Source organism: Portunus trituberculatus, chromosome 39 (assembly GCF_017591435.1).
Source record: "Portunus trituberculatus isolate SZX2019 chromosome 39, ASM1759143v1, whole genome shotgun sequence".
NCBI classification, from domain to species: domain Eukaryota; kingdom Metazoa; phylum Arthropoda; class Malacostraca; order Decapoda; family Portunidae; genus Portunus; species Portunus trituberculatus.
This window is the reverse complement of record NC_059293.1, coordinates 11,251,004-11,263,503: the sequence shown is the minus strand read 5'-3', so window position 1 is coordinate 11,263,503 and position 12,500 is coordinate 11,251,004. Positions and strand designations below refer to the sequence as shown.

General features: G+C 43.7%; 3 protein-coding genes across 7 annotated transcripts in view; 2 read left to right on the top strand and 1 right to left on the bottom strand.

The window, feature by feature from the left end:
- Nucleotides 1-2,697, top strand: part of LOC123515470 (mucin-2-like) — a 39,668-nt gene extending 36,971 nt beyond the window's left edge. For all 5 annotated transcript variants that reach the window (XM_045274065.1, XM_045274064.1, XM_045274066.1 and 2 more), the window contains exon 7: nucleotides 2,416-2,697. The gene's annotated coding sequence lies outside the window, so the exon portion shown is untranslated. The remainder of the gene's footprint in view (nucleotides 1-2,415) is intronic.
- The window catches only part of LOC123515466 (RING finger protein 17-like), a 134,464-nt gene that overhangs the window by 92,724 nt on the left and 29,240 nt on the right, over nucleotides 1-12,500 (bottom strand). The gene's annotated exons all lie outside the window — the stretch shown is intronic.
- On the top strand, nucleotides 2,707-11,356 carry LOC123515469 (leucine-rich repeat extensin-like protein 5). Its single transcript, XM_045274061.1, has 2 exons — nucleotides 2,707-5,933; nucleotides 8,156-11,356. The coding sequence occupies exons 1-2, from the start codon at nucleotides 5,705-5,707 to the stop codon at nucleotides 9,535-9,537; spliced, it is 1,611 nt and encodes a 536-aa protein (XP_045129996.1). The 5' UTR covers nucleotides 2,707-5,704; the 3' UTR covers nucleotides 9,538-11,356.

Below are 12,500 nucleotides of genomic sequence, written 5' to 3'. Positions count from 1 at the left end.
AAACAACACTTTCTACACTCACTGAAGCACGCATCAGTGGGTTCATTGAGACCTAAATGTGAGGAATGAGGATGATGGGTGAGAAATAAGCCAGGTATGTTTCTTAAGGCTTTATCCAGCTTACTTCATTTTCCTTGTTTTATTTGACCATCTCAACAAAAATGGTAAAACTGAAGTGATAGTAAAAATTCGTTACAGTTCTTGTATAAAAATGAATACAAGAATAAAAAAAAAAGTTGTAATATGTAGAAATACGAGTTTTGACTGGAATGTTGACACCAAAAAGGAGAAATAAATAAATAAATAAACTGAAACATGACGGGAATGAAAGCACACATTAAGTCACTTCAAAATCTTATAAATAATAATAAAAAAATAAATAAAATAGATCATGAATTAAATAAACGCAAATAGAAATTACTATGACTGAAATACTGATGAGAGAGAGAGAGAGAGAGAGAGAGAGAGAGAGAGAGAGAGAGAGAGAGAGAGAGAGAGAGAGAGAGAGAGAGAGAGAGAGAGAGAGAGAGAGAGAGGGGATAACTGAATCATGACAGGAATTAGGGGCAAACATTATCTCACTTATATATCTTAAAGGAAAACAATAAAATAAATTAATTGACTAATAAAAAAAATAATAATAATGATAATAAAAAAAGAGTAAGCAGAAATAACTAAAATACTGAGACGAAAAAAAAGAAATGGTGAAAAATTAAGCATGAGAGGAATAAGGGGGCAAATATTAGCATAGTTAGTAGTTAATATGGGAGGACGACAGGTGTGTTTTACTAATTAAGGTACTAATGAATGTGTGTGTGTGTGTGTGTGTGTGTGTGTGTGTGTGTGTGTGTGTGTGTGTGTGTGTGTGTGTGTGTGTGTGTGTGTGTGTGTGTGTGTGTGTGTGTGTGTGTTAAGCATGTGTGTGTAAGTGTGCAAATATTAGCATAGTTAGTAGTTAATATGTGGAGGACGACAGGTGTGTTTTACTAATTAAGGTACTAATGAATGTGTGTGTGTGTGTGTGTGTGTGTGTGTGTGTGTGTGTGTGTGTGTGTGTGTGTGTGTGTGTGTGTGTGTGTGTGTGTGTGTGTGTGTGTAGTAAGGGTGGATGAAGAGAAAGGAGACTTATCAGGTTAATTAATAGAAGGTAGGTTAACGCTGGCTATAAAGCTGAACTAGTCAATCTCTCTCTCTCTCTCTCTCTCTCTCTCTCTCTCTCTCTCTCTCTCTCTCCCTAATCATAATGCACCCTACCAATAATCTTCTTTATCATTACAACAGTACTCGTAGCCACAACTACCACCACCATCACTACCACTATCATTATTGCAGCTGTTACAACCACCACCACTTCTACCACTATTGCAGTTACCACCACCACCACAAAAACATCATTAAATTCATGGAAGTAAAAAATAAATTCGTATAATAATAATACACTTAGGAAAAGAAAGGAGAGAGAGAGAGAGAGAGAGAGAGAGAGAGAGAGAGAGAGAGAGAGAGAGAGAGAGAGAGAGAGAGAGAGAGAGAGAGAGAGAGAATGTTTAATCAGACTAAGAGAAAATTAAAAAATAATGTAAGGATAGATAGTAGTAGTAGTAGTAGTAGTAGTAGTAGTAGTAGTAGTAGTAGTAGTAGTAGTAGTAAATGTGGTGGTAGTAGTAGTAGTAGTAGTAGTAGTAGTAGTAGTAGTAGTAGTAGTAGTAGTAGTAGTAGTAGTAGTAGTAGTAAATGGTGGTGGTAGTAGTAGTAGTAGTAGTAGTAGTAGTAGTAGTAGTAGTAGTAGTAGTAGTAGTAGTAGTAGTAGTAGTAGTAGTAGTAGTAGTAGTAGTAGTATATAAAATAAACGAAAAACGAAATTGTCAAGGATGAAGGTAACTTTTCACTCACTCTCACTCACTCACTCACTCACACACACACACACACACACACACACACACACACACACACACACACACACACACACACACACACACACACACACACACACACACACACACACACACACACACACACACACACACCACTGCCTCTAATGATGATCGCGATGATGACCATTGTGGTTCACCTTCATGTGTGCTCATAAACCACAATCTCTTAACTCTCTCTCTCTCTCTCTCTCTCTCTCTCTCTCTCTAACATAAGAAATACAGGAAAACAGGAAAAAAAAGAGGTAAATTATTTTGACGTGTTAATAATGAGGTAATACTAATAAGAGGCAAAAACAGACAGACAGACAGAGACAGACAGACAGACACACATACCTGATTACAATTTCTCCATCAAGCCAAAACCAATAACCACCACTACTTAAAAACCAGCAATAACAAAAATTCAAAACTATATGTAAGACAAACATGACCACAAACACAACCATCAAAACCTACCACTAACCACCATCAATACCTTTTACAGCGTTAACCAACCACGAGGAATCACACCAGCGCTAACTCCAGCCCTCCCAGACCACCTCACCCATCAACGCCACTGTGGACACCGCCAACACCAAACCAGCGGGTGTTACGTTAGATTCTTCAGCGAGATCAAGACATGTTAGGAATCACACCATGCACGCTATTCATGGGGAGGAGAGAGAGAGAGAGAGAGAGAGAAAAAATGTAAAGGAAGAGGACGGCTTTGATTTTTCTTTTTCTTCAACTTTTTCTTGTTGTTATTCCTCTTCCTCCTCCTTTTCTTCATCATATCCTCCTACCTCCTCCTCCTCTTCTTTAACCTACCATTTTCTTCTACTTCGTCAGATCCTCCTCTTCCCTTTCCTCCTCCCTCCCTTTCTCTTCACCACCACCACCACCACCACCACCACCTGCAGAAGACCAGATCCAAGAAGCGAGACGGAGGGAAGGAACGTGGGAAAGGAGGGAGAAGAAATTGAGAAAATACTAGTGGTGGTGGTGGTGGTGGTAGTGCTCCTCCTCTTCATCCTCCTCCTCCTCCTCCTCAACACGCCATCTGGACGCGGTAAAGCAGTTTCCCCGCCGACGCCTTAGTAATAACAGTAGAGAGGTGTTACTGTGACCACCAACACACGCACACACACCTACACCCCACGCGGTACCCCTGAAGACCTCTACGTGGCGGACTGACTGACTGGCATCTCCATCTATCTATCTACCTGTCTCCCTCTCACCAATGCTAGAGGCTGGATTACCTGTATTCACCGCCACTGTTGTTTCACACGAGAGGGAAAGAGAAGTGATGTGCTGGTTTGGCTACACAACACCTCCGTTACTTTCCTTCTCGTTCGTTTCAAGGAAGAGTGGCTGAGTGGCTTACTGCTTGGCTGGTTGACTGACTGACTAGCTGGCTGGCTGGTTGGTTGGTTACGTCTTCACCGCTTCCTACTACTGCTATCACTGCTACCGTTACTATTTCTACTCCTAGCTGTGGAAAGGAAGAAAGGACTGTCTGGCTGAGTAGCTAACTGATTCCTGCTACTTTTACTACAGCTGCTACTATTTGTTTTGTCCAAGGAAGAGTGACTACAACTACCACCAAAAAGGAAAGAAAACAATAGTTGGCTGACTTCTACTACTACAACTATTACTACAACGACAATTACAACGACTATTACTACTACTACTACTACGAAGCAAAACGGGAGAGAAAAACTGAGACAACAAGGAAATAAAAGCACAAAGCAACACACTAAAGAACACCTTGCTAATGAAATAACGAGAACAGTGATGAAACCAGACTTCGCCATGACCCAGCAGCAGCAAGCGTGAGAAAGCAGAAAGAACCATGTGTTGTCTCTGTGCTTTCCTCTCGTGCTCTTTCGCTTCAACTGAGGAAAGAGTAAGTCTTAGAAAACCTGTTCCAAAGATACGCATATTTGTTCATGGAGAGGACGCAAACAACACTGAACCGTGTTTTGAACTGAATATATCGTGATTAATAAAAGATATGTTAATTTGACGAATAACGTTATGAAGAAAATAGAGTAGAAAGAAAAATTGACAAGAAAAGATACCAGGTGAAGATGAAATAAACTAGACTGAAAGGAAGAGAAGATAAAGAACATTAATCTGACACGTTGATATAAACATTGAGAAGAAAAAATAAAAAAAAGGAAAGCAAAATAAATAATCAGGCAAAGTTAAGACATGAACAAAAACTATAACAGGAGGAAGGAAGGAAGATCAAATGAATTAATCTGACAAGGCGAATGTTACAAGAAGGAAGATAAAAGACTATAATTTGACAAGGTGATGAAGGAGAGACGTGAAAGGAATGCAGTTTGACGAGATAAAGGAGAAGAAAATCAATAAGAAAAAAAAAAAATCTGTGAATATATAAGTATACTGAGAGTGCGTGCGTGTTTGAATGTACGAGAGGAGAAAGAGAGATAGAGAGAAAGAGAGAGACAGAGAGGAACTATTACACACGGACACGCACGCACTTCAAAAATACATAAAGAAAATACAAAAACACGAAAGTGGATACTATTACACATGTTTGCAATATTATGTGTCAATTTACGGTGTTAAAATAGCAAGATACGCCAAGAAAATAAAAAAAAGACTAATTTTTTTCGAGATATGAAGTTTGAGTTTGTGGTAAAAAAAAATACAAATCTGACGTACTAAGATGTTAAAGAAGAGATAAATAAATAAATGAATAAATAAACGTGTCTATGTGAGAACGAAATAATAGGTACATAAAACAAATAACTCATCAAATGCCAGAACGAACACGAAATAGCGAATGAAACAAAAGTGACGAAGATCAAACGAGCACACAACGAAACAAAACAAAAATATAGACTAAACATCCCCCCTCCAAAAAAAAAAAAAAAAAAAAAAAGAATCAAGGTCAATGACGAACAGAACATAAAAAAAAAGAAAAAAAAGAAAATAGAAGAAAAAAAAAGTCAGTTCTGGTGGAGTGAGGGAGAGAATGAAAGTAGTGGAATTACGAAGCTTCTGTAGTGGAGAGAGTGAAAAACGGTGACAATGACGAGAGAACAATAAGTACTGAGTAAGAATGAGAGTGAAAGTGAGTCATGAAAATAAAAAAAAAATAAAAAACTGTACTTTCGAGCGTTGTGTTAGTAAAAATAGAGTAAGTACTTTGAATTGATAAAGAATGCATGGAAGTGAAGACAGTGATATCATAATGTGCTGAAGTAAAAGTGAAATGATGTGAAAATCTGTATAATGTGCTTGAGTGATAATTAAAGTACTAAACAGTGAAAATAAGTAAATTGAATGAAGATGAGAATAATAATAATATATGAGTGACTATAGAGAGAGAAGGAAAACACAGTGAATATATGTATAATGTCCTAAAATTGACGAAGAAAAACTAAACCAGTGATACAGAATATAGAGAAGAGTGGAAAAAGTAAGTGAAACAGTGATATAAAGATAATGAAGCGTAAAATGTGCTAGAATAAGAGTGAAAACAACGACACACTGACACTACAAAGAGAGAAATTGCACACTAACTATTAAAAAGAAAGCCAATTACATTTACACCTACAATAAAAATAAGAGATTGTGAGAAGCAGCGCCAAGTTGAGCAAATAAAGTAATAAGAGAAATAAAAAAAAAAAAAAATACATTAAGAAACAAGGAAAAAGTGCGTTAAACAATAAATACGGAGAGAGAGAGAGAGAGAGAGAGAGAGAGAGAGAGAGAGAGAGAGAGAGAGAGAGAGAGAGAGAGAGAGAGTTAAAAGACAAATGGAGGTAATAATAAAGAAAGGTGAAAAGGACATGGAGGAAAGAACAACAAAGATGATTATGGAAGGAGAGAAAGACAAGTTCCCTCCAAGAATTCCTCCGAGCAAGATCTCTACCTCCTCTTCCTCCTCCTCTCACCACCACCACCACGTGCGCTGCCTTCGACCACCACCACCACCACCACCAAGACTATTACCAGGAATCCTGATTATATTCTGTGTTTTACTAAGTGAGTTTTAGATATATATTCTCTCTCTCTCTCTCTCTCTCTCTCTCTCTCTCTCTCTCTCTCTCTCATTATTCATCTCGTAAATCTTATATTTTTCTTACTTTTACGTCCTCCTCCTCCTCCTCCTCCTGTTTCTTTTCGTTCTTCTCCTGCTTTACCTCCTCCTTTCCTCTTTCTGTTTTTGCTCCTTCTCCCTTTCCTCCTTCTAATTTACCTCCTCCTCCTTTCCCTCCTCTTCCTCCTCCTTTGTTTATTTTTTAATATTTTTCTGACCCATATACTCTAAAAAAAACTCTTCATTGTTCCAAGCTCTGTTTTTTAGTGTTCCTTTGCTTCAACGTGTGTGTGTGTGTGTGTGTGTGTGTGTGTGTGTGTGTGTGTGTGTGTGTGTGTGTGTGTGTGTGTGTGTGTGTGTGTGTCGGAGAGTAATCATTTGTCAAGGTAATTATGACCACATACATGACTCACTCACTCACTCACTCACTCACTCTCTCTCTCTCTCTCTCTCTCTCTCTCTCTCTCTCTCTCTCTCTCTCTCTCTCTCTCTCTCTCTAGTACATTCATCTTTCTGTTCTCTACCCACTCCTCACCACCACCACCACCACCACCACCACCACCACTACACTACCACCATCACTACTACTACTACTACCGCCACTATTACTACTATCACTGTAACGTATTTTTTTTTCTCTCTTTTCTCTCACATTCGTTCTCATTCTTCAACACGTTACCATAATCTTTCCCCTCCTCCCTCCTCCTCCTCCTCCTCCTCCTCCTCCTCCTCCTCCTCCTCCTCGCTTTCTCCCCGTCACACTCAAACAGCGATGCGTGCTAGAGTATCACCCCAAGGTGTGTGTGTGTGTGTGTGTGTGTGTGTGTGTGTGTGTGTGTGTGTGTGTGTGTGTGTGTGTGTGTGTGTGTGTGTGTGTGTGTGTGTGTTTCTTACATCACTGTTCCCACCACTACTACCACCACCCCCACCATCACTGCATCCGTGACAATTCATCACTATAACAAAGCCATCACTGTCACTAAATCACCATCAAACTATCACAGACCATCACAGTCATCACCATTACTAAGAATGCAACACCATATAATTTCACCATACCCTTAACACAACAAGTAATATCTAATGACACCTTCTCACCTCTACGATTCATCACCTCCTACATCACCACCACAAATGGACCCCAGAACACCACCACAACCACCGAGGAAGGTAGAATGGTCAGCCTTTTCATCACCATCACCATCAGCCTTTTCATCACCATCACCACCATAATAATAATAAACACAACCACCTGGCATTCCCTGTGGCTTAATCACATGGCTTCAGGTGAGTTCATTAAGGACACCAAAGTCACAAGGGAACACAATGGAGGAACAAACAGCAGCAGATATTTTGGCCCTTTTATTGAGCTACACTAAAGTAAGTTAGGATAAAGGCGGAGGTTCTTCATCCCCTTTATTCTCTCTCTCTCTCTCTCTCTCTCTCTCTCTCTCTCTCTCTTATCCTTTTCCTTACAAGTCTTCCTTTTCTTCCATTCCACTTTCTCCAGCCTCAAAATGTGGAGTAAACCTATACATCTCCCTTCACAGCCGTCTCCTCCTCCTCCTCCTCCTTCAGTAGGCTTCCCCTTCACTTCAATTCACTTCTCCCGCTTCCATGGTCATCTCATTTCCCCAGGCCGATCCCAGGGACCCTTGCTCTGTGTGTGTGTGTGTGTGTGTGTGTGTGTGTGTGTGTGTGTGTGTGTGTGTGTGTGTGTGTGTGTGTGTGTGTGTGTGTGTGTGTATCACGGTCATTAATGTTGTCAAGAGGGAGGTGGCGGTGATAGCGTTGGGAGAGGAGTGTGCGGGTGTGGGTGCGGGTGAGAGGAGAGGCACCGTTCGCACCTCACACTCCCTGACTCCCTTCACCCACACCGCACAGAGCTCAGTCCCTCCTCGTCCCCTTCTCCTGTGCAGCGGACCTTCTCTTTGCTCTCCCCGCCCCTTCACCTCCCTCAGTCAGCGGGCGGGAGCCGGTGTGCTGACCTGCTGTTGCCTGCCGCTCCTCGCTGCCTATAGGGCGGGCACGCACAGGTTATCACACCGCGCACCCTTGCCTGGCACTGGTGGCATGGGTGAAGGCTGCGGCTCTCACGACCCCGCCCCTCCCTCCGCCATGTGTGTGACCAGGGTGCTGTTGTGTCTCACCGCGGTGTGTGTTGCAGGCGTGGTGAGCCTCGGCGACGTGGCGCGAGGGCAGCACCTGGGCCGCGTCCCGCCAGCCGTCATCGTCATCAGCAACCCCGGAGAGCGGGGCCTTATCCCCGCCCAGCCCTTCTGGCCGCCCCAAGCCCATGCCGCCGCCGCCACCACCACTACTGCATCCATCCCCATTTCAACTCCATCACAACACGCGAGGGCACACCTCAATGAGGTGGAGACTGGGGTGGTGGTGCAGGACCACGGCTACCGCAAAGCCCCGCCGGGCGCCAGTACACCTCTGCCTCGTCTGGTTCTCGCCGCCCTCTTCAGACTGGCGGCTGAAGACCAGGCGCTCACTGCCCAGCCAGCGAGTGCCACACACGAGCCGACCCCGGTGACCCCCACCGTAGACACCACCAATCCGGCACCCACACCCCTGAGTGAAGAACATACGCCTTTCTTTCTCCCCAGCCAGCCAGACCCACACCTGTCCACGCAACTTCCAACATTCCCAGGTACACAGTTCCCCAGGCAGCCCCACACACCTGCAAGACTCCAGCCTGAGTCCATCCTGCAAAGCCTGCCGCCTAGCCAGTCACACTCAGGAGTGGAGCACGTGCGGCCAGCCTCACTAGTGAAGAGTGGCGTCACCAACCCGACACAGCCGCTCCGAGTGCACCAGCGGCAAGGCCACCACGCAAATGGGGCAGCACTCACTGACCGCCCCAGACATCACCAGGGGGCGCAGTCCCCACTGAGGCAGCTAGCCACAGCCCCGCCCGCCCCATTCCCGGGAGTCAAACCCGGGCACTCACGAGGGTCTGCCAATGCCGCACACCTGCTGGGTGTCACTCAGCCGCCAGCCAAGCCTCTTGGCAGACCCCTCCCCACGGATAGACCGGTCCCTAGACCACGCCCACTGCAGCCACCCACACGCCCCCCGCTGGAAACAAAACCAGCACAACCCTCGATACAACCGCCGCAGAGCAAAGGTGTTAGCACGACCAGTGACCAAAGCAAAAGTGAGGAAGACTATTATTACTACTATTACGGCGATGAGGACTACTACTACTACGACGACTACGGTAACTCAGCTGGCAGGGACAGCAGCGAACGAGGTACGTCACCTGCACGACCCGTGAGGAACCTCCCGCTCTCTCCACTACTACTACCACACGGCCCACAACCAAGGGCCCCATCACGCTTCCTCCGTCCTTCTTCGGGCCGCCCTATGGACCCCGCCGCCGCCCCGGACGTCCTAAACCTAAAGGGCAGGACGCCTCTAGGCTGCTGCCTCACACACGCCACGCCGCCTCCCGGCACTTCATTTCCGAGCAGTCCTCGGAGGAGACATTGTCAGACAGTGAGCCCTTCACCCACACCCCCGAGCAACACTCCCCGCTAGATGGCGACGACGCAGGCGCCCTTCGCCCTCACCCCGCACCCACCCAACATTTCAACTTAAACCCGGGCGTCAACCTGGGAACACTGGTGGGCAACGGCCGCTACACCACACTGCGGGCGCCGCCTCAGGAGGTGCTGGACAACCCACACCTGCTCCTCGCCCTCGCCGGAGCCTCAGACACGCGGCGCGGCGGACCCGTTTACTTTCCCGCGGAGTTAGGCGGCCTCCACGACTATACCCGAACACCGCGGCGCGCGTCCCCAGCCCTGCAGCACCCCAGCGATTCCAAGCACCAGGCGGTCACCACGCAGCACCACACCCGCCCACCCTATCCCCCCGCCTTCGTCTGGCCGCCCCACACCCCTCAACCACCACAGACACACCAATATAGAGACATCATGGGTAATGATGACGCCCTGGCGCCCCTCACCAACACAACGCACGAGACAGGAGACAGTGTGCAGGAGGAAGCAAGTACAGAGAGAAAAGATGAAGAGGAACAAATGGAGCAGGATGAAGAAAAGGAGCTAGATCAGAAACATGAACTCAAACACGAGAATGGAGAGAATGGTAATAAAGGGAAGAGAAATCTGAGAAATATGAATGGTATGATGATGATGATGATGATGATGATAATGGTGAAAAGGAGGAGGAGGAGGAGGAGGAGGAGGAGGAGGAGGAGGAGGAGGAGGAGGAGGAGGAGGAGGAGGAGGAGGAGGAGGAGGAGAACGAAGATGACAAATATGAGGAATACGAATGGCATGAGAAAAATGAAGATAATAATGATAAAATAAACAAGGAGGGCGATGAAAGGGAGGAGGAAGGGAGCCACAAAGAGGGAGAGTGGCGAGGAGAGAGGGAGAAGAGGGAAAAGCTGTGGATGAGAGAAGATGAACCTGCACTGGTGATAATAGAAGCTGTACCTGTTACCAAAATAGAAGAGGAAAACAAAGGGGAGGAAAATGAAGCCAAATATACAGACTCACACGTTACCAATATAAACAAAGAAAATGGGGAAGAAAATGCAGCTTTACTTATAACACAAGAGGAGGAAAAGAAAACGGAAGACACAACAGTTGACAAGCTAATCTTCTTCTCACGCCTTCCTCTCATTGGACTGACAGGGTATAAAGCAATAAATCCAGATCACCACACACTTTCACCATCACCATTATCACCACCATCACCATAAAAACACCACTCCAAGACGTGTATCTCCTCATCTTACCTAATTTACCTTTCAAACCTCACAAACCTGCTAATGTTCAGTGAATTTACAATAGTTGTGTACTTCGATGGTGGAAACAGAAAACGAAGCTGTGATTGATCCCCCCCAAAGAAAACTGGAGTGTTAAATTGGTGGACTGCACTATTATTAATTTTTGTTTTATTAGGATCACTATATACGGTACGTTGAAATTACCATGGAGCAAAAATAATATAATAGAAGTGAATCAAATAACATTAAATTTTCCAAGAGTAAACGAAAGAACGAACATAAAAATAAAAAAAAAAAAGATGAAGGTTGAAATATGATAAAAAAGAAGCAAAACTGAGAAAAACTGTACTTGTGTTGAGGGAAGATGACAAACACAAGTCCTATAGAAACGGAAAACAGTGACTAACCCTCATTTAAAAGAAAACGTAAACATTTAGGAGGGGAAACTATGACAAATCCATCGCAATTTAATGAACTCTAGTAATGTAAGAAATATATACATACGAATTTGTGGTGTAAATACATCGTTTTTTAACATTAAGATATATACGTTTGTAAAAAATAAAACATTATACGATTCATATAAAAAATGCAGTTAAATTTAATGTGGTTTTACTGGGAGAGAGAGAGAGAGAGAGAGAGAGAGAGAGAGAGAGAGAGAGAGAGAGAGAGAGAGAGAGAGAGAGAGAGAGAGAGAGAGAGAGAAAGAAAGAAAGAAAGAAAGAAAGAAAGAAAGAAAGAAAGAAAGAAAGAAAGAAAGAAAGAAAGAAAGAAAGAAAGAGAGAGAGAGAGAGAGAGAGAGAGAGAGAGAGAGAGAGAGAGAGAGAGAGAGAGAGAGAGAGAGAGAGAGAGAGAGAGAGAGAGAGAAATATACCCCGGAGCGATACAACTTTCCCTACTGTCCAATAACAAACGCTTGCTAACCACAAATTACGTAACAATATAACACTACACCTGTCACCACCACCACCACCACCACCACCACCACCACCACCACCACCACCACTACACAACAAAGACTACTACTATTACAGCTAAAAAAGGACACAAGATGGTCTTTTTTTAATATAATTCCAAACGCTCCTTAAAACACTCGCCTAACTCTTTTAATCTTTCTCTCTCTCTCTCTCTCTCTCTCTCTCTCTCTCTCTCTCTCTCTTTACCTACCAAAAATCCATCTAGCTCTTTTTAATCTATCTCTACCTAATTCTTTTTTTTCTATATCTCTCTTACCCACAAACCAAATCCACCTAACTTTTTTATTGTAGCTCTATCTCTCTTTGCCCAAAAATATCCATCTAACTCTTTTTAATCTTTCTCTATCTCTCTTTTTTTACCCCCCCCAAAAAAATCAATAACCTTATATTCTATTTCTATCTCTCTATCTTAATTAATTGTAGTTCCAGCAAATACGAATGCCTTGAAAAATATTAAAAGAAATGTGTGTGTGTGTGTGTGTGTGTGTGTGTGTGTGTGTGTGTGTGTGTGTGTGTGTGTGTGTGTGTGTGTGTGTGTGTGTGTGTGTGTGTGTGTGTGTGTGTGTGTGTGTGTGTGTGTGTGTGTGTACCTATATACCTATCAAATCGAGTATGTACAATATTTCAATCCGAAACAAAGAATAAACTGTACATTGAGTAGACAGGTGACACTTATATAAGCAAAATATAATAAATAGAACAAAAATAAATAAATAAATAAACACAAACCAACACATAACCAGAAGTGTAAAAGAAAACAAAAGAAA

Coding starts and splice junctions, on each gene's coding strand:
- LOC123515469 (XM_045274061.1), top strand. CDS start 5,705: ATGGAGGTAATAATAAAGAAAGGTGAAAAGGACATGGAGGAAAGAACA. Junction 5,934..8,155: donor TATATTCTGTGTTTTACTAA/GTGAGTTTTAGA, acceptor TGTGTGTTGCAG/GCGTGGTGAGCCTCGGCGAC.